Below are 25,100 nucleotides of genomic sequence, written 5' to 3' on the forward strand. Positions count from 1 at the left end.
TGACTCTTGGGGCTGAACAACCACAGTGTGCAGGAAAAACTCACGTATGTGAGTTTTTTCACATGTAGTCACATAGACACTATGAAACAGACTCCAAAATCTAGGTTAGTGAGGTTTTTAAAAATCTCTTAATTTCCTTTCTGCCCCCAATATGGGTGGAGGGAAATAAGAAGAAAGGAGAGTCAGGAGGGAATGCTGAAGACTGACAGTGTTTGGTAATGTTTCCGAATTTTGTACCAACTTGTAATCAAATGAAATACAAAATTCCACAGAGCCACCTCAGATGTGAATAGGGTCTTTGCCTGTCACATCACGCAGCTCTGTCACTGCAGTATGCAGATACATGCTAGCAGTCATCTCGAGGCTCTGCTGCAATCCCTGCTTATTGACTCTGTGCAGTGTGGTGCAGGGTATTTACCCATTTGACTTCCGATTCATCCACTCATTTTTCTTCCAGGCGCCTTCGCTGCGGTTTTGTGTCATGAATCACAGAGCGTGCCTGGGCAGACGAAGGGGTAGGGGAGGGAGTTTCTCTTTTCTTTCAGCCTAGTACAAGCAATGTTGATTGATGAGCTCTCTGAGCAAGTCTCAGCACTTCTCATGCTGTAGGATTAAAAAGGAGACTGGAAGGGGAGCTTTCCCTGCCTGGAGGACAGTCTTGTGGGAGAAACAAATACACAAATGGACGATCATACAAGGTGGAATTAATTAATTGCCACAGAGAGAGATGCAGGAGAAGAAAGAAGAAACAAGTATGTGAGATAAGGAAAGGCTGCAGAGAAGTGTCATCGAGGGGGCTTTGGAGGAAAGGTAGGATTATGACAGGTGACAAGTGGAAGGGGCTTCTGGAGGGACAGAGCAGAGTTAACCTGCTTCAGCTGGAGCAAATGGTCCATTCAGGTGAGCAGTAGTGACATGGTGAATTTCCAAAAATATGATGGAACAATGACCTAGAAGCAGTTGGGTCCTTTTTCCCCTGGTCTCTCTGTGAACTGAAGCACAGACAGAGCAATCTCTACTCAAAAATGCTGTCATGAAAACCCAGTCTCATTAGGACAGTCCCCCAAACTGGCCTGGTCAGCAGACCCACTGGAGGTTTTATCACTATACATATTCTGTCTCCACCTCCAGTCCTACCAACCTCTGGGGCTGGGGCCTGGAAATCCATATTTTTAACCAGCATCCAGGTAATTCTTAGATGAGTCAAGTTTGTGCAGAACAGCACAAAGGCAAACAGGCAGAAGGAAAAGTTGGACAGTGGTATTCACGGCAAAAGGAAGAGGCAAAGGGAATGGCAGCAGAGTTCAGGGATGGGAGAGTTAATAAGTCCAGGGAAGAGACAAAGCTGAGCTGTAAGAAACGAGAGCAGGAGAGAAGACAGCAGAGGGGTGACTTGGACAGGAGATGGTCACAGCATGAAAAAAGAAGGAAAACTCAAGCAGAATTTTATCTTTCCTCCCTGCCCTCTACCAAGAAAAGAAAAATCTGCTTGATTTTTTCCTTCTTTTCCTTTCCTTTCATTCTCCTTAACAGTCGCTTTAAAGTTCTGGGACTGTTTTAGGTTGACGTAAGGGGACGTAGAGTAATTCATGTTACCCCACACATCAAACAAGCAAATGCAAATGACCAGGCACCAAAGTTAGAAATGTCTAACTTTTTAAGTCACTAAGTCAATACTCTTAGCATTTATGATGAAGACATTTTTACTCACAGTAATTCATAATGGCTGGATGTGAGGCTATAACGTCTACCCAAAAGTATGAGCTGAATTGAGAGCACAGCACTGTAAGGCCCTGAGGACTTGGGAGCTCAAAGCACACAGAAGTGGTAGGGGAGGGCAGGACAGTCCCCTGAGGAAGGCCAGCTGGCCACAGATGTTCCCACAGAGAGGAATTCCATTGGGAATCCACCACAGTCAGACTTGCAGCTCTCAGTCTTACAAGATGAGCAATCAGGTCCTGTGAGTATCCCAGACCTGATTGGAAGTGGTGCTGACTCCCATTAAATCATCACACAAAAGCCTGACATATAACAACCCCATCCACCAAGGACAATTTATTCTTTTACAATAACAACTAGGTGTAACTTTCAAAGTGCTATATACTAATAGCAGACTGCCCAGAAAATTCTCTGCCTATGTAGAAAAACTACACAAGAAGCCAAATTCTTAGACTTGTACGTCCAACAAAGTAGCCACTAATGATAGATGACCACTGAGCACTTGAAATGTGGCTAGTCCAGATTGGGATGGGCTATAAATGTAAAACACATACCAGATTTCAAAGATATAAGACAAAAAAGGTAAAATATACATTGGAAATTTTTATATTGATTATATATTGAAAAAATATTTGATATTTTAGATATATTGAGTTCAATAAATTAAGTTCACCTGTTTCTTTTTACTTTTTAAAATATGGATACCAGAAAACTTAAGCTTACCTGTGTGGTTCACATTTGCGGCTTGCAGTATATTTCATTTGGGTAGTACATATCATAGATGGAGCCATAACCTAGAATCTGGGTGGGGCTGGAAACTATTTTTTATTATTCAAATGTTTAATGGCATCAGACTTATTTCCTGTGCTTTGATGCCTGATTATCCCTCTTGATTAACAAAATTTGTTTCTAAATATGTGAAGATGCTCCAACTTAAGTCTGGCTTGCTGACTTGGGGCCCTGTCTGGCTCCTCTCTCTGATGCACTGCGTGTTGACTTAATCACTCAGGTATGGAAGGTCTGTCTTGCTTTGGCCCCTTAATCACTACCAACCAGGCAGCTGCCCTGGCCCATATGCCTCTGGCCATCCAGTTCCCTACCAGAATACCTGGATGGACAGGCTGCTGTCAATCTCATTCTGGAAGCCAGACTGGAGGTAATGGGACCCTTACCATTTCCATTTCACATCTCCTCGCCTCCCCATGTCTTATACAAATGAAAGCTAGTTGCACAGAATGTCTTCTTAGGGAAGAAAGAACAGAGAGGAAGTGACCCTCAGGACAGAGTGCCTCATGGAGCCCTTCAAGAAAGGAGGACCTGGGTGTTGCCACCCTGTCCCCTGGCCCTCTGTGGACTGAACACCAGCTGCATGACTCTGAGCCCAGAGCATCAGCTGCTTTAGAAGCACTAAAGATGCCCTTTTCAAATGGGGATTCCTGGCCTCACCCCCAGAGGTTTGAGTTCTTGGGGTTGGACTGCAGCCTATGAATCTGAGCTTTTAACAAGCTCCCTGACTCAAAGGAATAAAGGTCTACAGGGAAAAAAAGGTTTTTGCTCTGTATTTTATCAAGGAAAAATTATGAGAGCATTTATTTATGTAGATGGATAAAATGATTACGGTCATTGCCAAATAGCCCTCATATCCACAAAAAGATGCCCCCAGGCTGTAGTTCTTCCAAAATTTCCCTTACAGTGCTGGAACCAAGGAAACACATCACATGACCCTAAAAAATAGCATTTTTTTAAAGAGAAGGCTCCAGCATTTTCCTTGAGGTTTCTTTTTGTTGACTCTTAACTCCATAGTATAGCTTGGGTCTTGAGGGAGGGCCCGCATACCCAGAGTTTGGCCACAGAATCTTCCTGTCTGCCTACCCCAGCCTCCACTAATCTGGCAACATCTTAAAAAACTAATTTTTTCTGAACATCTTTCAGGAAAGGCTGGCCTAGAGTCTGTAGGTATGTTCCTCTCCTCCTAAGAAGGGGACACAGGTACACTTAGTGAATTGGGGACGAGGTTCTCTCTTGCTTCTGTTCAGCTCCTCCTCTGAAAATGAGTCCTTTCCAGTTCTGCTCAAGGTCATGGGAATACCTGAATTCAGAAACTCATCTGCAAGGTGGATGATTTCTTCTTCTCTTTCTAAATTGTTCCTGCTTCACTGTCAAACTAGAAAAACCCAAGAAACAGTACATTCTTCAAGGTCCCATCACTTACGCATTCAATTAATAAGTGCAAAATTATTGTCAGAATAAATTAAAATATTACTGTAAGCAGGTGTGAGAAATTTTTAAGAAAGCCAAGTTACACATTTTATATTCCTCTTCTATCAGAATGATTTTAGATTTCTGAAGGGTGTTAAAATTATTTCATACTTTAAATTTTTTTTTATTAGACCTTTTAGAGCAGTTTCAGGCTCACAGCAAAATTGAGTGGAAGGTACAGAGATTTTCCCATATACCTCCATTCCCACACATGAACCACTCCTCCCCCATTATAAACATCCCCCACCATGTACCAGAGTAGTACATTTGTTACGAATGATGAACCTACACCAACACATCATTATCACCCAGAGTCCTTAGTTTACATTGGGGTTCGTGCTGGCTGTTGTACATTCTATGGGCTTGGACAAATGGATAATGACATGTGTCTAACATTATAGTACTATACAGAGTAGTTTCAAAAATCCTCTGTTATCATATATATTTTAATCTTGAACACATCATTTCTTCTTAGAACAAAACTCAGAGAAATAGTTTACATGGCTTCACTATTTGCAGAAACAGCACTTCTCTGTGTGAGGCATGGTAAGTCAAAGTAAGTTGTTGACTTAGCCCGGGAGATAAGCAGAGACAAAGAGCTTCGCTGTATAGCCAATGGACTGCAGCAGGCAGTCTGAAGTTCCACCTGAGTTCATCCAGATTTTTGTCACTCTGGCATGTGCCAAAGGACCAGGACATTTTCATCACACTTACTCCAGTGCTGCCAGTAGTCTACGACCTGATGCATTATGAGTTGTGTTGGGTCATGTGACTCCAGGGTGGGGTCCTTTTTTCCCTATCAACTCATGTGATAAATGACATTTACACGCATAATATACTTCCAAAGACACACCCAAATTTAACAAAACCCAAAACAATTTTTTGGAGAAGCAAATTTAATAGCACTACTTATTTTGCTGTGCTGTTTGTAAAAGCATTTCATAACCGTAGAAGTAAATTGGCCATTGAAAACTTCTTAAAATTTTTATTTTAAAAGGAAAAACAAATATGGCCTATATCTTTTTTTAAGTCTATTGGACTTTGTTTTTTGTACATACCTTATTAACCACAGATTGGCAAGCAAGTAGTGCTATTATATGCACATAACCATTTTTTATTACTACTGTAATATATAGGATGTTTAACATAGCCCTGGCAAAAGCATACATACTGCAATTTATATTAACAAACAGAAAACTTAGCCTTTTTGCCTAAAGTAATGTTGTCCAATGGAACTTTCTGTGACGATGGAAATATTCCATATCTGTGTTAATAAGGTCACATGTGGCTATTGAGTACAATGAAATGTAGCTAATGTGACTAAGGAACTGAATTTAATTTTATAATTTTAAATTCACTTGAATTTAAATAACCACACGTGGCTAGTGGCTGTCATATTAGACACCATAGGCCTAAAGCATCTGTGTTTGAGTACCGTAATATAAGACCAAGAACAATGCGTAAGGACTTGCTTTGTAGCTGTGTTAGCTAAAGGGAATACCAGGTAGTTTTCCTATAAAAAAGTAGTGCCTCATCCTGCCCCCAAAGGTGAACCATGACCCTTCCCCCCTAAAATGGTGTGTAACTCTTAAAGGCCATTGTTTTCAGTCCACTGCAATTACTTCTTTCACCAACCTCTCTCCTTGTTCCCTTCTCCAGGGCTATCTTAGTCAGCTGGGCTGCTATAACAAAATGCCTCAGACTGAGTGGCTTAAACAACAGACATTTATTTCTCACATTTTTGGAGGCTGGAAGTCCAAGATCAAGTGCTGGCAGATTCGGTTTCTGATGGCGGCACTCTTCTAGACTTACGAATGGCAGAAAAGGAGAGGGAGAGGAAGGCAGGGGGAAAGGATAGAGACTGAGATATTTTTCCTCTTCTTGTAAGGCCACAGTCCTGTCAGAGTAGGGCTGTACTCTACGACCTTATCTAACCTTAATTACCTTCTTAAAGTCCCTGTCTTCAATACAATCACATGGGGGGTCAGGGCTTCGACATATGAACTTTGTGGGGACACAATTCAGTCCGTAGCAGGGCTCTTTCTCACCTTTCAGCCCTGGAGGCTGCAGCTGCCTCCCATGGAGAAGTCACTGTTGCAGCCTCCTGTACCCAGGCCCAGTGGCTCCACCAGCCACCACCTCACAGCTCTTCTGTGCTGCACAGGCCCCAGGGGCACCGCTGCATTCCATCAGCACTTTGCCTTGTTTCTGCCCTTCTTTATCATTCTCACTCACCTGGCTCAGATGCTCTTTCACAGATGGAAGGAGCCAAGTGGCATTACAGCTACTGGGCATTGGGATTATATCCTGTATATGGGCATAATCCATCATGTCTGTGAGAAAAGATGTGCTGAGAACCACAGATCTGGGGCTCCTCCTGCCTCCCTGGAAGACATGGAGCCTCGGCCACCGCTGTCCCTGCCACCGTGCAGGTTCAGCCGTCTGGGCACATAACCTCTTCACCCGTCCATGGCTCCTTCCTTTTTGAAGCCACACCTGTCAAGGTATCTTATACATAAGCCTACCCATGACGAATCCCACTTGTCTGTCATCACTTCACTCTTCTACGTCTCTGCAATACATAGATCCAGCATTGTCCCTGGACTAACATGCACTTACACCTGCATTTCTTTGTAACTGCTCTTAAGTCATCACTCACACCTTTTCTGCAAAACAAACCCTGCTTCCCCAGTTAAACTGTAAACTTCTCAAGCAAGGACTCTCTCTTCTAATTGCTGGATAAGAAAGATGAACTTCAAAGGAGGATTAGGCACTGCAGAAGAAAAGATCAGTAACCATGGAAATATAGCTATAGAAACTATAGCTATAGAAACTATCAAAAATATAGGAAAAAGAAAAAAACACTGAAAAAGGTGAACAAAGCATCAGTGACCCGTGGAATAATATCAAGAGGTCCCATATATGGGCAACTGCAGTCCCAGGAGGATGAGGTGAGGGGGCAAGGCAGTTAGGTGGGAGAATAGGAAAAAACATTTGAAGAAATAAGGGCACATCAAATTTTGCAAATTTGATGAAAACCATAAACCCATAGTCACAAGAGGTTCAACAAGCCCATGCAAAATAAGCCTAATGAAAACACTGTAAAGATACCTCATAATAAAACTGATGAAACCCAGGGATAAAGAAAAAAATTTTAAAAGCAGCCAGAGGAAAAAATAAAAATTTTCAGAGAAAAGAATAACAGTAGACTTCCTGTCAGAAGCTATGCAAGCCAGACAACAGTGGAGAGGTATCATTAAAGTACTAAAAGAAAAGGACTAAAAGAAAAAAACTGGAAACCTAGAAATCTTTGTCTGTGAAAAAGTATCTTCCTAAAAAGAAAACTAAGTAAAGATGTTTTCAGACAACTGAAAGAATTCATAGTCAGCAAGACCACAGTACGAGAAATGTTAAAGGATTTTCTTAGAAAGAAGGAAAATATTATGTGGATATTTGGATCTACATAAAGGGATGGTGGTTTCCACAGATAGATATGAGTAATTAAAAAATATTTTTACTCATCCAAAATCATCTTTAAAATAATTGACTGTTTAAAACAAAAATAATGAAGACTTACTGTGGGCTTTACAGCATATGTAGAAGCAAAACATATGCCAACAACAGCATGAAAATGAGAGGGGAGAAAATGAAGCACATTGCAAGCAATTCTTATACCATATATGAAATGGTATAATATTATTTTGAAGGTAGACTGTACTAAGTTAAAATGTAAATTGTAAATCCCAGAGTAGAGTATAGCAAACTATTGGCCAACGAGCCAAATCTAGCCCACAACCTGTTATTAGAAGTAAACATTGGAACACAGCCACAACCATTCATTTATACATTGTCTATAGCTGCTTTTGTACTACAATACCAGAGTTGAGTGCCTATGACAGAGACCATGTGACTTGCAAGGCCCATAATGTTTACTATTTGACACTTTACAGAAAAAAGTTTGCTAACCCCTGCCCTAGGGCAACCACTAAAATAAATAATTAACGAACATTAAATACGAATGGTCTCGGGGCCGGCCCGTGGCTCACTCGGGAGAGTGCGGTGCTGATAACACCAAGGCCCCGGGTTCGGATCCCATATACGGATGGCCGGTTCGCTCACTGTCTGAGCGTGGTGCTCACAACACCAAGTCAAGGGTTAAGATCCCCTTACCGGTCATCTTTAAAAATAAATAAATAAATAAAAATAAATAAATAAATAAATAAATACGAATGGTCTAAGTGCCAGAGTACTGATTAGAATTGCCAAATAGAATTTTTGAGAAAAGCAAAACCTAGCTATATGCTGTTATGTCAGGGATTCTGTCCCCAGACCGCACTCACGTTTGGAGATTTGCTGGGAGCATGCATGAGTCTCAGCATATAGTTGTACATACAGCTGAGATTTGTTACGGTGTTATGGTCATAATATGCACACAGTCAGATCATAAGTGAAAAAGACACAGGTGAAGTCAGGAGAAATCCATTTACAGGGCTTCCATGTGCTATCTGCCTCTCATGAGGGATCACATAGAGTACATCCTTTCCCCAGCAATAAAAATGCAGCAACATTTGTAAAATGTTTCTGCCCAGGGAATCCCATCAGAGATTCTGGCACCCAGGGATTGTACTGGGGGCTGGTCATATAGGCACCTTCTGCCTAGCACATTCCAAAATTTCAGGCTCCAAAAAGGAAAGTAGGTATTCAGCATGAATCAAATTGCTTGTACAAACAGTCTGGATATAGTTAACCACTGTTATCAGTTAACTGTTAACAAGAAGCTAAGTTCCCAGGTACCAGCCATGGGCCAAACTTGCAAGCAAGCATTTCTAAAGATAGCAGTTTCAGACCTGCCTTTTAACTCTTTGCACAGCTGACTGCCAAAAAAAAAAAAAAAACTTTACTTATAAAGCTGTAGATAGGTTGAAAGAAAAAGACATGAAAAGATATAATAATTAAAACACTAATCAAAAGAAAGCTGTAGAGTCTGTATCAATGTCACACTAAATATATTTTAAAACAATCAATATTACCAGAGATAAAGAGCAATATTTCATAATGACAAAGGAGTTGATTCATGAAGAGGATGTAACAATCTTAAATTTGTAGGCACCTCATAACAGAGGTTCAAAATACAAGAAATAAAAAATGATAGAACTGCAAGAAAAAAAAACCAGATAAGTTCACAATTATAGTTGGAAATTTAAAAACTCCTCTCTCAATAACTGATAGAATAAGTAGACAGAAAACTAGTAAGAACAAAAAAGACTTAACAAAATTGTCAACCAACTTAACCAACATTTACAGACACTCCAACAATAGCAGAATACTCATACTTTTCAAGAGTACAACACAAAAATCAACGATATTATGGGTCATAAAACAATGTAAGAGTATTAAAATGATATATAGTATGTTCACTGGCCATAACAGAATTAAACTAGAAATCAATAACAGAAAGACAGGTAGAAAATCCTCAAATATTAGAAAATTAAACATATTTCTAAACAATTCTAAATATTTTGAATGAAATTAAAATGAAAAATATAACATATAAAAATTGGTGATACGTAGCTAAAGCCGTACTTAGAGAAAAATTTATAGCATGAAATGCAAATACTAGCAAAGAAAAAGTTCTCAATCAATAATCTAAGCTGCCACCTTAAGAAACTAGAAAAAAGACAGAAAAATAAACCCAAAGTAATAAAAAAGAAGGAAATAATAAATAGCAGAACTAATAAAATTGAAAACAAACAAAAAAAAAGAAAACTGTATGAAACCAAAAACTGGTTCTTTTAAAAAAATCAATAAAGTTAATAAACATTTATGCAGATTTATAAGAAAATAAAATACCCAAATTAAAAATATCAGGGATGGAAGAAGAGAAATCACTTCAAGTTCTGTAGACATTAAAATCATTATGAGAATAGTAAGAATAATTTTCTGCAATTAAATTCAACTACTGAGATAAAGTGGACAAATTCCTTGAAAGACTCCATCAAAGTCCACCCAAGAAGAAATATATAAGATGAACAGCCCCTATATCTATTTTAAAGATTGAATTCAAAATTCAAAACATTCCACAAAGAAAACCCCAGACCCCAAGTTGTCACTGGTGAATTCTACAAAACACTTAAGAATGAAATAATACGAATTCTGCTTAAACTCTCCTACTTCTGGGAAGACGGAGTAGACATACATTTCTCTATTCCTCCTGCTAGGTCAAATAAATACCCTGGCCATTATATATAAAACAAAGACAAGAAGTCTCTGAAACGTGTAAAGAAGAATAGACTGTCTAGGAACCTCAGGACCCAGGGAAGGACATGGTGATGAGTTCCCTGAGTTTTCTTCATACTTAATACATCCCAGAACTGAAGCTTAAAAAGCCGGCAAACTGGAAATGCCAATAGATCCAGACAAAAAACAAACTAAAGCATGCTTTCTCCAGCAGAGAGAGATAAAGAACCAGGAAAGAGACAGCCTAGCAATTCAGAAAACTTTTAGACAATAACCATGCTACTTTATCTAAACACCACAGAAAAAACTGTGGTCCTGCCCAAACCCACACCAGCATTCCTCATGAACACAAATGCAAAAACCCTTAGCAAAATGTTAACAAAGCAAATCACACATTATAAGAAAAGGATGATACATCTTGGCCCAGCAGGGTTTTCTCAGGAATGCAAGGTTGGTTTTAACATTCAAAAATCAATCAGTGAAGTTCATCATATTAATGTATTAAATAAGAAAACCGTATGATCATCTTCAAAAATGCAGAAAAGACATTTGACAAAATTTAACACCAAGTCTTGATCTTAAAATGTCGGAAAAACAAAAACAAAAGGAAATTTCCTCAAGTTAAAGGACCTCTGAGAAAAACTTCATATTTAATAGTAAAAGACTGAGTGCCTTCCCTGGAAGTCTGAGGACAAGGCAGAGATGCCCGCCCCCATCACTTTTATCCATCATTGTAAAGAAGGTCCTAGATAGTGCAGTCGGCAGGAAAGTTACACAGATGGGGTCTCATGAAACAAAGGGTTTGATCATCTTTGATCATGTGTTGTTTCTTTTCACTAAATTTAATCTTTATACTTAATGTTATTTTATTAAATAATTTGCTATTTTAAGGGAAACAATTATTACATAAGTTATAAATTGCATACAATAATGCAGACATGAGGAAGACCATATTGTCTCAGAAGCTTGATTTGGGCTCAGATATACAAATATCTGCATCATCTTTTCAAAAGCCTGTGCATGCTAAAGCAGAAATTCCAAAAAACAAGAACAAATTTTTGAAGATATTTTTATTAGCATATCCAGCGTTACACATCATACTTATTCTTTATGTCCCTTATCGAATCTCTCCCCTCCTTTATTTCCTCTTCCCCCTCCTTTCCCTTCCCCCTCCCCCCCAAAGAGAACAATTTTTTATATCTCAACCTAATGATAGTATTCATTTCAGCAGACCCTTAAGGAAACCTACCAGAAGAATCTTGTTCATCTAACTTGGGTGTGGTTGAAAGTGATTGACTTTGGTGGCAGATTCAAGGACACTTGTACCTCCCACTGAGCCTTGATGTGGCCTCAGCCTCCTTCACAACACACGGCTCTGGTCAGCCACCTCAATACACCTCAGTAGACACACAGGATGAAAGCTATTTTCTATATTTTGAATAAGGTCCTTTTACTTGGAGAGAAAAAAAAATCCATAATTCAGGCTGTATTCATGCAGGCTGACCTATCTGGTATTGATCTGATTAGGAATGTTTGTCTTTTCTTTGAATTATTAAGGTATTTAGTCTGACCATGAGGCACTACAGTGTAGAATGGGCATGTGTAATAACTACACTCTATATAAGAAGTTCATAAAGAAGTTATTAGTTTATTCCTATAAATCTTGAATGTCACTCAACATAAATCTTAAGGCAGGTACACTTAATTCTTTTTAACAGTTCCAAAAGGAAGAGCTGGACCTAGAATTCCATGGTCCAAGTCATAGGCAAGGTGATTCCAGGACCCAGCAGGGGTGGGCAGGGGTGCTTCGCCCACATTTTAGCAATCTGTGCTTAATAAGTGAGTCAGACCCTGTCAGGTACCCTAACACCTGTTGTGGAAACCACTGCAATAGAAATGGGATCTTCAAGAATTGGATATAGATCTTTGGCAGAGTCAAAGTTACAGAGTTTAATTTAAAGATGGTTTTCAATGTAAACCTTTTTAAAAATTTTTTATTTTAATTTATTTTATTTATTGAATCGATTTATTATAGATATTTTGGGGGCTCAACATTGAGACATGTTGATCAAATCAATATTACTACCATATATATTGTTACAAATTGTAATTATTCTTTATGCCCCTTGTCCAATCTCTCCCCATCCCCCTCTCCCTCCCCCCTGCCCCTCTAATTACCCTAGATTTCTTCTCTTCTTCTGAAAGAATAATGGTTATTCTGCTGATTTGTTGCCTAGATGATCTGTCCAATGCTGAGAGGTGTGATCCGGTCCCCCGGTATTATCATAGAGCAGATGCTTCTTCTGTCACTCTGAAATGGGCTTTGTGGAGAGAGACATCCTCTTCTTTTCTTATCTCTGCTGGTGATTCTCCTTGTGTCAATGCACCCCAGTGGTTGGCGGACCATCTGTGTGGTGGTTGTGGCATCTAACCACTCTTGCAGCAGCCATGGTTATTGTGGTGTCTGTGGTGGGCCACCCACATGGAGGTGATGTTTTTGGCATGCTCCTTGGTGCTGGCATGGTGTGCCTGGTTGTGGGGAGGGTCTGCTCCCTGGCTCCATGACTTGGGTCAGTAGGTGGGCCCCAAGGTGCTGGCATGGTTTGCCTGGTTGTGAGAGGGGGGTCCAGTCCCCTTCTCCATGACTCAAGTCTCTGGGTGGTCCCCAAGGTGCTGGCACAGAATGTAAACCTTTCTTTAGAAATTCCATCTAACAGCTGAAAGAGGGTCCCTTAAAGTTGTCTATGTATCCAATAGCCCGATTTCTGAAGGAAGTCCTTCATTTGGAGGAATACAAATCTCTGCAGGCTTTGGCTTCTTGGGTTTCTAAGCTGCATGCAGAAGCCTGCAGGTCTGCTGCAAAGGCTGTAGGAGAATCATGAACTCAAGCTTTAGTGTAGGGTTGGAGCAGCAAGGAACACACAGGTGGTTTAAGGCCATAGTGGGAAGCAATTGTGTTTTCTGGAACATGTCAGTAGACAGGTGAGACTCTGATATCACCAGAGCAGGGAGGGCTTTAAAGGACCAGCCTCTGTGAGACAAACCTTGCAAAAGAAGTTCTGGACAGAGATGGTCATCTCCTATCTGCCTGGGTACCATGAGCCAGAGGTCTTAGGCCAGTTGTTTCCCGGGATTTTTACCCCCTCACTCTTTCCCCTCTCACTCTTTGTCTTCAGGGGGAACTGACTATGACCAGCAACATGGAGAACTTACAGAACGCCCTGTACCTAGATATGGTGCCAGAGCCCTGGGCCAGGCGAGCCTACCCTTCCACAGCAGGCTTGGCAGCCTGGTTTCTGGACCTCCTCAACCGAATCAAGGAGCTGGAGGCTTGGACAGGTGACTTTGCAATGCCCTGCACTGTGTGGCTGACAGGTTTCTTCAACCCCCAGTCCTTCCTGACAGCCATCATGCAGTCCATGGCCCGCAAGAACGAGTGGCCCCTGGACAAGATGGTGCTGCAATGTGATGTAACAAAGAAGAACAGAGAAGAGTTCAGGTGCCCTCCTCGGGAGGGGGCCTACATCCATGGCCTCTTCATGGAAGGTGCCCGCTGGGACACACAGGTAAAGCCCCGGATGAGCCAAAGTGCATCCTCTTGTGAGCTGATTAAATACACATTGCCTCCCATAAAGTGTGATTACCAAGAGGGATGCCCCTGAATCTTTTTACCTAGATAATCTTTCTTTCCTTGAAGCTGGCAAGTCATTTTTATCCAGCCAGGGGTGGTGCAAAGAGCATAGGCTTTGGAGAAAGAATAGAGTGGAGTAGTTAAAAGTGAGGGCTCTGGGACCAGACTGGCTAGATCTGAATCCCAGCACCACCATTTATTAACTCTGTGATCTTGGATATAGTTTTACCTCTCTGGATCTCAGTTTACTCAACTGTTAAATGGGAGAATAGAGTCACTGTGAAAATTAAATGAGTTAATATGTAAGACACTTGAACAGTGCCTGGCACATAGGCAGTGCTCAAGAAGTGTTTGAGTCAGCTGTCGCTGCTGCTGTGTGACCTGGAGATATCATTTCACCTCCCTAGTCCACTTTCCACATTCATGAGCTCTAGGAGGGCAGAAATCCCTTCTGCCTGTTAGGTTGTTCTGTGTCAGCAAAGGGGAGCCAGTAGATGTAATTTAAAGTAACATTTTGAAGGGATTCCTCACTGAAGGCTAATAAAAATTTGAGTCACCATAAAATTGGGGAAGATGTTTTGTCATGGATAAGAAATGCAAACAAGCAGATGGCTGGGATAAATTAAATGAATAAGGATGAATAACTCTAGAACAAGTTTAAGATTGTCATACATATGATTTGAAAAGAGTGCCTAGTCAAATATCCCACCTGGCAGGTGACAGTAAACTCTTCCTAGCAGTCAATGCTAGGAAGTCAATGTCCCTAAGCCAATGGGACAAAACTGTTAGAAGATCTAGAAGATCCCAGGAGGCCATGTGAATCTGCACATAGAGATGTACTGGGTTCACTAATATCCCCCCAAAATTCTGTCCACCCAGAACCTCTGAATGAGGCCTTATTTAGAAACAGGGTCTTTGCAGATGTAATCAGTTAAGATGAGGTCATACTGGATTAGCAGGTACCATAAATCCAGTGACTCATACCCATATAAGAAAGCCATGTGGAGACACAGAAGAGATGTTCCCAGTGACGATGGAGGCAGAGACTGGAGTGATGCAGCTAGAAGCCAAGGAATGCCAAGGATTTCCAGCAACCACCAGAAGCCAGGAGAGAGGCATGAAACAGCTTCTGCCTCAGAACCTCCAGATGGATTAACCCTGCCTACACTTTGATTGAGGACTTCTGGCCTCCAGAACTGTGAAAGAATAAATTTCTGTTGTTTTAAGCCACCAAGTTTGTGGCAGTTTGTTCCACCAGCCCTAGGAAATCAACATAAGAGCCAACAAAGAGGACAGTAAAGTGGGAGTGTTCAAACAGCCCAAACCTTGAGACGGTAGTTAATGTCCCTCTCTCCACCTGAACATCTGCACAAGATTCTGTCGGTGGAGATAAAATATAGATTGCATTAGGTGGAAAGTGGCCTATGGCAAGCCACAGCCAGGATCGCAAAAAACACCAAAATGAGAGAAATACAAAAAGGAAAGTAGGGAGGAAACTCAGAAGGCAGGACAGTGGCACTTGAGGAAAATGAAGGATATCAATTCCAATCATCAACCTCCCATTTTTATACCTCGTTGCAAATAATAGCAACTTTTCAAAAATCAGTACCTGTCCACCATGAGCTCTTGTTCTCAAAGGTTCTATCCCAGAAAGAAGTAAGCAAAACAGGAGAGTCAGGGCCTTCAAAAATCCTCTCCATAAAACAATAAACACACTGGTTAAAAAAAATAATTTAAAAAAAAAAAAAAAGCCTGAATCAACATTTTCAGAACTCTGGAAATTTACTAAAGGCTTTGAGAAATCCAGAGTGTTTATTTGAGAAAAATGGCTAACTCTCAGTAAGAACTGCAAATTCTGTGGCCATTTAACTTGCCCTATTCCCATCTCCTCCCTATCACAGGACTGTGGTAGCCTTGAAAACCAACAGGCCACAATCACAGCCAAAACCAGCAGCCTGGCAGCCACTGGATGGGGAAAAATGAAGCTGGAGTACCTTCAAAGCCCCATTCCAAGAAAATTGTCATTATTTTCCCTGTCTAGTGATTCCCTGTAAGACCCCCCTTTCAAGTCTGTCTTATTTGACCTGAGTTGGAACTCACCCTGGGCAATAGCCTTTTCCCCTGTTTTTGTTTGTTTGTTTGTTTGTTTGTTTGTTTGTTTTTATCGGTGGCTGGCCTATATGGGGATCTGAATTCTTGACCCTGGTACCCAGGGGTATCTGTTGAAAATAATCAGCAGGCACTGTAGCTTGCTTGAGGCAGTTGATAACAATGGAGTAAACAATAGGCTAACCAAAAAAAGTTTAAAAGGACAAGCTGGAGAATGAGCTATCCATAGGTGGCTTTGAAAACCGCCAACATATTCCCATAAATCTAGACTCCGTGACTATGTGTGGAGCTGTGCACAAGGCCAGGGCTGTGTGCATGCTTACAAAAGACTTGAGAGTGCCCTACACTCTCACCTCTAGCTAACCTTGAGGTTCTCTGCTATCAGGGAAATGAAGGCTAAGGCAGAGTAGTTAACTGACTAGCTGAGTGCTGAAGCCACGCCCCAACACATAGACAGAGCCTGTCAGTAAAGACTGTGATGCTTATTGGTTCCAGGTACTTATGAAAATCTCTGTCCATTTATTTGCTGAACACAAGCTAATTGAGCAGGCCACTTCAGTGGCTATATATGCCAAAGAACACAGACTTTGCAAAATCAGTTCAGAAAAGTCACTAAACAAACAATAAACTCTATGGAGAATCTGATTTCTAGAGTGGCCAAATTATTTTAAATGTCCAGTTTTGAACAACAGCAAAAGAAATATGAGACATGCAAAGAAACACAATGGAATGGCTCATACACAAGGGAAAAAACCATCAACAGAAACTGTCCCTGAGGAAGTCCAAATGCTGAACTTGCTGGACAAAGACTTTAAATCAGCTATTTTAAATATATTTAAAAAAAAAAAAAAAAAAGGAAACCATGTCTAAATAACTAAAGGATGTCAACAATGTCTCACCAAATAGAGAATATTAAAACAGAGATAGAGTTTATATACATATAATTAGTACAGAGATAGAAATTATATAAATATAAAAATTATATAAATATATGTATACACACACACACACCAAATAGAAACTCTGGAGTTCAAAAGCATAACTGAAATGAAAATTCAATAGAGGAATTCAACAGCAAATTTGAGTAGGCAGAAATATCAGTAGACTTAGAAATAGGTCAACTGAGATTATCCAGTCTAAGAAACAGAAAAAAAGAATGAAGAAAAATTAACAGTCCCAGTGACCTATGAGACACCATCAAATCTACCAATATATGCATAATGGAAGTTTTATAAGGAAAGGTGAGATAGCCAGAAAGAGTATTTGAAAAAATATTGGCCGAAAACGTTCCAAATTTGAAGAAAAACATTAATCTACACATCCAAGAAGCTCAACAAAATCCAAGTAGAATAAACTCAGAGAGCCATAACTAAGCATATTATAATCAAACTGATGAAAGATAAAGAGAAAATCTTGAAAGCATCAAGAGAAAAATGACTCATCAGTTACATGTGGTTCTCAATAAAAGTAATAGCTGATTTCTCATCAGAAACCATGAGGGCCAGAAGGCAGTGGGATGACACAGTCAAAGTGCTCAAAGAACTGTAAGCCGATAACTATATCCAGCAAAACTACCTTTCAAAAATGAGGAAATTAAGACATTCCCAGATTTAAAAGAGAAATACAGTTCACCACCAGTAGACCAGCCTTATAAGAAATACTAAAGGGAGTCCTTCAGGCTGAAATACAAAGACACTAGACAGTAACTCAAGCCCACACAAAGAAATAGACTATCAGTAAAGGTAATTATGTATATAAGTGTAAAAGACAGTATAAATGCATTTTTATTGTAACTTTTATTATTCTCCTATCTGATAGAAATGACAGCTGCATAAAGCAATAATTATAAATCTATGTAGACTTTCCACCATGTGTAGAAGCAGTCTGAGGCCCATGCCAGATGCAACTGTCCCAGAATCAGCAGGTCCTGCAGTGGCATCTTGTGTAACTTTAAGAGAATACAGGGTGGCAGCCGAATCAGAATCATAAAAGAACACTCCAATCCTCTTCCCTACCAATTGCTGAGGTATCTCCTAATTTAACATCTCCAAAGGCTTCTGGGTCACTACAGATACTGTTTTCATCTCTGTTCTGGTCATTCAGCAACATCCAAGCTAGAGATTCCTGAACCAGTTTACAATATGCACTTATAAATATATTTTTCCATTATCATCCGGCTTTCATTGTTTCTTTTAAGAAGTCAACTGCCAGTATTATTGTTGTGGCTTTGAAGGTTGTTCCAACCCTTCACTACTTCAAACAATGCTGCAATGAATAGCCTTGTGCATGTATCATTTTGCATATGTGCAATCATGTCTGTATGAAGTACCATCTTTTCTGGAGGAACTCTCGTTATTTGATGAGAAGACCACCTCCCTCCTGGGAAAACTCTTTTCAAAAATTACTATTCAAGCAGGGGAGGCAGAAGCTCCACAGAGACCACACGCCCTGCGTTGCCAGCGCACGACAAGGCCTCACTGCCACCACCAAGCTCCATCCCCGGCACAGCCCAGTGCATGCAGAGCAGGGAGACGTCCAGCAGGGGAGGTGGAAGCTCCACAGAGACCACAAGCTCTGTGGTGCCAGTGCACGACCTAGCAGGTAGGCCTCACTGCCACCTAAGCTCTACAGAGACCACACGCCCTGCGGTGCCAGCACACGACCCAGTGGGTAGGCCTCACTGCCACCAACAGACTCCATCCCCAGCCCAGCTGAGTGCACGCAGAGCAGGAAGACATCAAGAAGGGGAGGTGGAAGCTCCACAGAGACCACATGACCTACAGTGCCGGCGTGTGACCCAGCAGCCCAGCAGAGTGCATGCTGATCAGAGAGGTGGCTCCGTGGAGAGGGCCAAGACCCAAGGCAACCACACACACAAGGCACTAGTGGCCAACTAGGTAGACACTGAGGTAGCCATAACAAATTGGCAACCCCAGCAACATCCTAGCCAGACAATAGTGTCAAACCAGTGGACTGTGAAACCCCCTGCCACAATGACTAAACATCAAAAGAAATATCCCAGAAATATGAAAAACCAAGAAAGTACACCACCAAAGGGTGATAACTCTCAAGCTCTAGATCCTATAGAACAAAAAGCCCTTGAAATGTCTGACAAGGAATTTTGAGTGATGAATCTAAGGAAACTGAATGAGATACAAGAAAACTCAGCTAGACAACATGATGAAATGAGGAAAAGTATACAGGACCTGAAAGAAGAAATGTACAAGGAAATCAATACCCTGAAAAAGAATGTAGCAGACCTTGCTGAACTGAACAATGCATTCAATGAAATAAAAAACACAACAAAGAATTTACCAAGCAGGTTTGCAAAAGTAGAAGAGAGAACTTCTGACCTTGAGGATGGGCTGTTTGAAATAACACAGGCAGACAAAAAAAAGAAAAAAGAAAATCATTGAAGAAAATCTAAGAGAGATATCAGACAACCTTAAGCACTCAAATATCTGAGTCATGGGTATTCCAGAAGAGGAGGAAAAAGGAGATTGCATTGAAAACATATTCAACAAAATAGTAGCAGAAAACTTCCCAGTTATTGGAAAAGACACAGATCTTCAGATTCAGGAAGCTCAAAGATCCCCAAATGTATCCAAACCAAAAAGGTCATCTCCAAGACATGTTATAGTCAAATTGGAAAAACTCAAAGACAAAGAGAGAATCTTAAAAGCAGCAAGAGAGAAGCATCAAATTACCTATAAGGGAGCCCCAATCAGACTAACATCAGACTTTTCATCACAAACCCTAAAAGCCAGAAAGGAATGGGATGATATATTCACAATACTGAAAGACAGAGATTGCCAGCCAAGAATACTCTACCCCACAAGGCTATCCTTCCAAAATGAAGGGCAAATAGTATATTTCTCAGCCAAACAAAGACTGTGGGAGTTCACTACCATACAACCACCCTTACCAGAAGTTCTCAAGGGAGTACTGGGTTTGGTACCTGAAAAACAACTACCACTGCCATAAAAACCCAAGAAAAATCAAAACCCACTGGTATAATAAAAATGGCATCCATGAAGAGAAAACAAACAAACAAAAAGGCTATCTACAACCTAAGGAACCAACTAATACAGAAAACAAACAGTAAATCAGAAAGAAAGGAACAAAAGATACCTAAGACATCCAAACAAAAATCAATAAAATACTAGGATGAAATGAACACTTTTCAATAACAACTCAACATAAAAGGCTTAAATTTCCCAATCAAAAGACACAGAGTGGCTGACTGGATTAAAAAGGAGGACCCAACTATATGCTGCCTTCAAGAGACCCACCTCACCCATAAAGACTCACAGAGACTAAGAGTGAAAGGATGGAAAAAGATTTACCATGCAAACAGAAATGAAAAACAAGCTGGAGTAGCTATTCTTATATCTGATAAAATAGACTTTAAACTAAAAACCATAAAAAGAGATAAGGAGGGCCACTACATAATGATAAAAGGATTGATCCATCAATAAGACGTAATGATCATAAATATATACGCACCCAATGTTGGAGCAGCCAGATTTATAAAACAAACTCTATTAGACCTAAAGAAGGAAATAGACACTAATGCCATAATAGCAGGGGACTTGAACACCCCACTGTCAATACCAGACAGATCATCTAGGCAAAGAATCAGCAGAGAAACACAAGATCTAAACAACATACTAGACCAATTGGACTTGGCAGATATCTACAGAACATTACATCCAACAACCTCAGAATATTCATTCTTCTCATTAGCACATGGATCATTCTCCAGGATAGATCAAATGTTAGGCCACAAATCAAGTCTCAACAAATTCAAAAAAATTGGAATTATCCCATGTATTTTTTCAGACCACAATGTATTAAAATTAGAAATCAATAAAAAATGAAAATCTAGAAACTATACAAACACATGGAAATTAAACAGCATTCTACTTAATGACATATGGATCCAAAAGAAATCAAGCAGGAAATCAAAAAATTTATTGAAACTAATGAAAATAATGATACATCATACCAAAACCTGTGGGATACTGCAAAAGCAGCACTAAGGGGGAAATTTATTCCATTAAATGCTCACCTCAGAAGAATGGAAAGATGGCAAGTGAACAACCTAACACTTCACCTTAAAGAACTAGAAAAACAAGAACAATCCAGACCCAAAGTTAGCAGATGGAAAGAAATCATTAAGATCAGAGCAGAACTTAATGAAATTGAAACCCAAAAAACAATACAAAAGATCAACGAATCAAAAAGTTGATTTTTGAAAAGATAAATAAAATTGACAAACCATTTGCATGACTAAATAAAAAGAGAAGAGAGAAGACCCAAATAACAAAAATTAGAAATGAAAAAGGTGATATTACAACTGATACATCTGAAATACAAGGAATCATTTGAGACTACTATAAACAACTATATGCCAACAAATTTGAAAATGTGGAGGAAATGGATAAATTTCTGGACACACACAACCTACCAAAACTGAGCCAAGAAGATGTAGAAAATCTGAACAGACCAATAACAATAAAAGAGATTGAAGCTGTTATCAGAAGGCTCCCAACAAAGAAAAGCCCAGGACCAGATGGATTCACAACATAATTCTACCAAACATTCAAAGAGGAATTGACACTAATTCTTTACAAACTATTCCAAAAGATTGAAACAGAGGCAAATCTCCCAAACTCATTCTATGAAGCCAACATCACCCTGATACCAAAACCAGGTAAAGATACAACTAAAAAAGAAAACTACAGGCCGATATCCTTGATGGATCCAAATGCAAAAATCTTCACTAAAATACTAGCTAACAGAATACAGCAAAACATACGTAAAATTATACACCACAATCAAGTGGGATAAATCCCAAGGATGCAAGGTTGGTTCAACATACACAAATCGATAAATGTGATACACCATATTAATAAAATCAAACACAAGAACCATATGATCATCTCTATAGTTGCTGAAAAAGCATTTGATAAAATTCAACACACATTCATGACAAAGACCTTCTATAAGTTAGGTATAGAGGGAAAGTATCTCAACATAATTAAAGCCATATATGATAAACCCACTGCCAATATCATCTTGAGTAGGGAAAAGCTGAAAGCTTTTCCTTTAAGAACAGGAACTAGACAAGGATGCCCACTCTCACCACTCCTATTCAACATAGTGAATGGCCAGAGAAATCAGAGAAGAGAAGGAAATAAAGGGCATCCAGATTGGAAAAGATGAAATCAAACTATCCCTATTTGCAGATGACATGATCCTATATATCGAACAGCCTAAAGACTCTACAAAAAAAACTCTTGGAGTTGATAAATGATTTCAGCAAAGTACCAGGATATAAAATCAACACACAAAAATCAGTAGTATTTCTATTCTCCAATAGTGAACATGCAGAAAGAGAAATCAAGAAAGCTTGCCCATTTACAATAGCCACCAAAAAAATAAAATACTTAGGAATCAAGTTAATAAAGGATGTGAAAAATCTCTATAATGAGAACTACAAACCACTGCTGAGGGAAATTAGAGAGGATACAAGAAGATGAAAAGATATCCCATGCTCTTGGATTGGAAGAATCAACATTGTGAAAATGTCCATACTACCCAAAGTGTTATACAAATTCAATGCAATCCCCATCAAAATTCCAATGACATTTTTATCAGAAATGGAAAAAACTATCCAGACATTTATATGGAATAACAAAAGACCATGCATAGCCAAAGCAATAATGAGCAAAAAAAAAAAAAAAAAAAAAAAAAAACCTGGAGGCATATCACTACCTGACTTTAAACTATACTACAAAGGTATAATAACCAAAACATCATGGTACTAGCATAAAAAACAGACACACTGATCAATGGAATAGAATAGAGAATCCAGAAATCAACCCACACACCTACAGCCATCTGATCTTTGACAAAGGCACCAAGCCTATACACTGGGGAGGAGACTGCCTCTTCAGCAAATGTTGCTGGGATAACTGGATATTAATATGCAGGAGAATGAAACTAGACCCATACCTCTCACCATATACTAAAATCAACTCAAAATGGATTAAACAATTAAATATACACCCTGAAACAATAAAACTTCTTAAAGAAAACATAGGAGAAACACTTCAGGAAGTAGGACTGGACACAGACTTCATGAATATGACCCCAAAAGCATGGGCAACCAAAGGAAAAATAAACAAATGGGATTATGTCAAACTAAAAAGCTTCTGCACAGCAAAAGAAACAATTAACAGAGTTAAAGGACAACCAACAGAGTGGGAGAATATATTTGTAAAATATACATCTGACAATGGATTAATATCCAGAATATACAAGGAACTGAAACAACTTTACAAGAAAAAAACAAGCAACCCAATTAAAAAATGGGCAAAGGAGCTAAATAGGCATTTTTCAAAGGAAGATATACGAATGGCCAACAGACATATGAAAAAATGCTCAACATTACTCAGCATTTGGGAAATGCAAATCAAAACCACACTGAGATACCATCTCACCCCAGTTAGGATGGCTAATATCCAAAAGACTCTTAACGATAAATGCTGGTGAGGTTGCGGAGGAAGAGGAACTCTCAAACATTGTTGGTGGGACTGCAAAATGGTGCAGCCTCTATGGAAAATGGTATGGAGGTTTCCTCAAACAATTGCAGATAGATCTACCATATGACCCAGCTATCCCACTGCTGGGAACATACCCAGAGGAATGGAAATCATTAAGTCGAAGGTATACCTGTTCCCCAATGTTCATTGCAGCACCCTTTACAATAGCTAAGAGTTGGAACCAGCCCAGATGTCCATCATCAGATGAGTGGATACAGAAAATGTGGTATATCTACACAATGGAATACTACTCTGCTATAAAAAAGAATGAAATACTGCCATTTGCAATGACATGGATGGACCTAGAGAGAATTATATTAAGTGAAACGAGTCAGTCACAGAAAGAGGAATATCACGTTTTCACTTATTTGTGGGAGCTAAAAATAAATAAGTAAATACACAAATAACTGGGAGGTGGCGGGGAGAAGACATAACAATTACAATTCATTGAAGTTGATATGACAAGCAAACAGAAAGGACATTGTTGGGAGGGAGGGGGGAGAGGGAGGAGGGAGGAAGGTTTTGGTAATTGGCCACAATGATCAACCACATAAAAAAATTTAAAAAAGAAAAAGAAAAGAAAATCTGTAGAAGAAAAAAATGAATAAATAAATAAAGATTACTATTCAAAAAATTTTTTAATTAAAAAAATAAATCTATGTAGATAAGCACAAAGTACATAAAGATATAATTCAAATAATGAAAACTGCACAAAGGAGGGGAAGGGAATGGAGCTATATAGGAAAAAAGTTTTTGTATACTATTAAAATTAAGTTGCAGTTAATCTGAAGTAGATTACTAAACACTAATGTTCATTCTAATTCCCAAGGCAACCACTAAGAAAATAATTCAAAAAATATAGTTAAAAAGGAAATTTAAATGGTACACTAGAATATATCTATTAACACATAAGGAGACAATAATGGAGGAATAGAGGAACAAAAAAAGACATAGACATACAAAAAAATAAACGTCGAAGTGGCAGACATAAATCCTACTTTATGAGCAAGTACATTAAAAGTAAATTGATTAAACACTATAATTCAAAGGCAGAGATTAGCAGAATGGATTTAAAACAAACAAAAAACCCCCACCATGATCCAAGTATATGCTGTCTACAAGAGACATACTTTAGAGTCAAAGACACAGATAGGTTGAAAGCAAATAGATGGAAAACAGATATGCAGCAAATAGTAACCAAAAGTGAGATGAGGGGCTATACTAACATTAGACATAAGTTTTATAAGACAAACACTGATACTGAAGAAAAGATAGAAGAGAGAGAAATTATAGAGACAAAGAAGGACATTTTATGATAAAATACTCAATCAAGAAAATATAGCAATTATAAACATATATGCACCTAACAAAAGATCCTCCAAAATATATGAAACAAAAACTGACAGAATTGAAGGAAGAAATATACAATTTAACCATAATAATTGGAGCTGTCAATAATATTTCACTGCTAATGGTGACTGCTAATGGTTACAGAATTTATTTGGGGGGTAATGGAAATGTTCTGCAATTAGACA

General features: G+C 39.3%; 1 protein-coding gene across 1 annotated transcript in view; it reads left to right on the forward strand.

The window, feature by feature from the left end:
* The window catches only part of DNAH9 (dynein axonemal heavy chain 9), a 372,221-nt gene that overhangs the window by 345,711 nt on the left and 1,410 nt on the right, over positions 1–25,100 (forward strand). The window contains exon 68 of the mRNA XM_063109557.1: positions 13,392–13,781. Within this exon, the coding sequence (XP_062965627.1) occupies positions 13,392–13,781 (390 nt within the window). The remainder of the gene's footprint in view (positions 1–13,391; positions 13,782–25,100) is intronic.

Source organism: Cynocephalus volans, chromosome 10 (assembly GCF_027409185.1).
Source record: "Cynocephalus volans isolate mCynVol1 chromosome 10, mCynVol1.pri, whole genome shotgun sequence".
In the NCBI taxonomy this organism is placed as follows: Eukaryota; Metazoa; Chordata; class Mammalia; order Dermoptera; family Cynocephalidae; genus Cynocephalus; species Cynocephalus volans.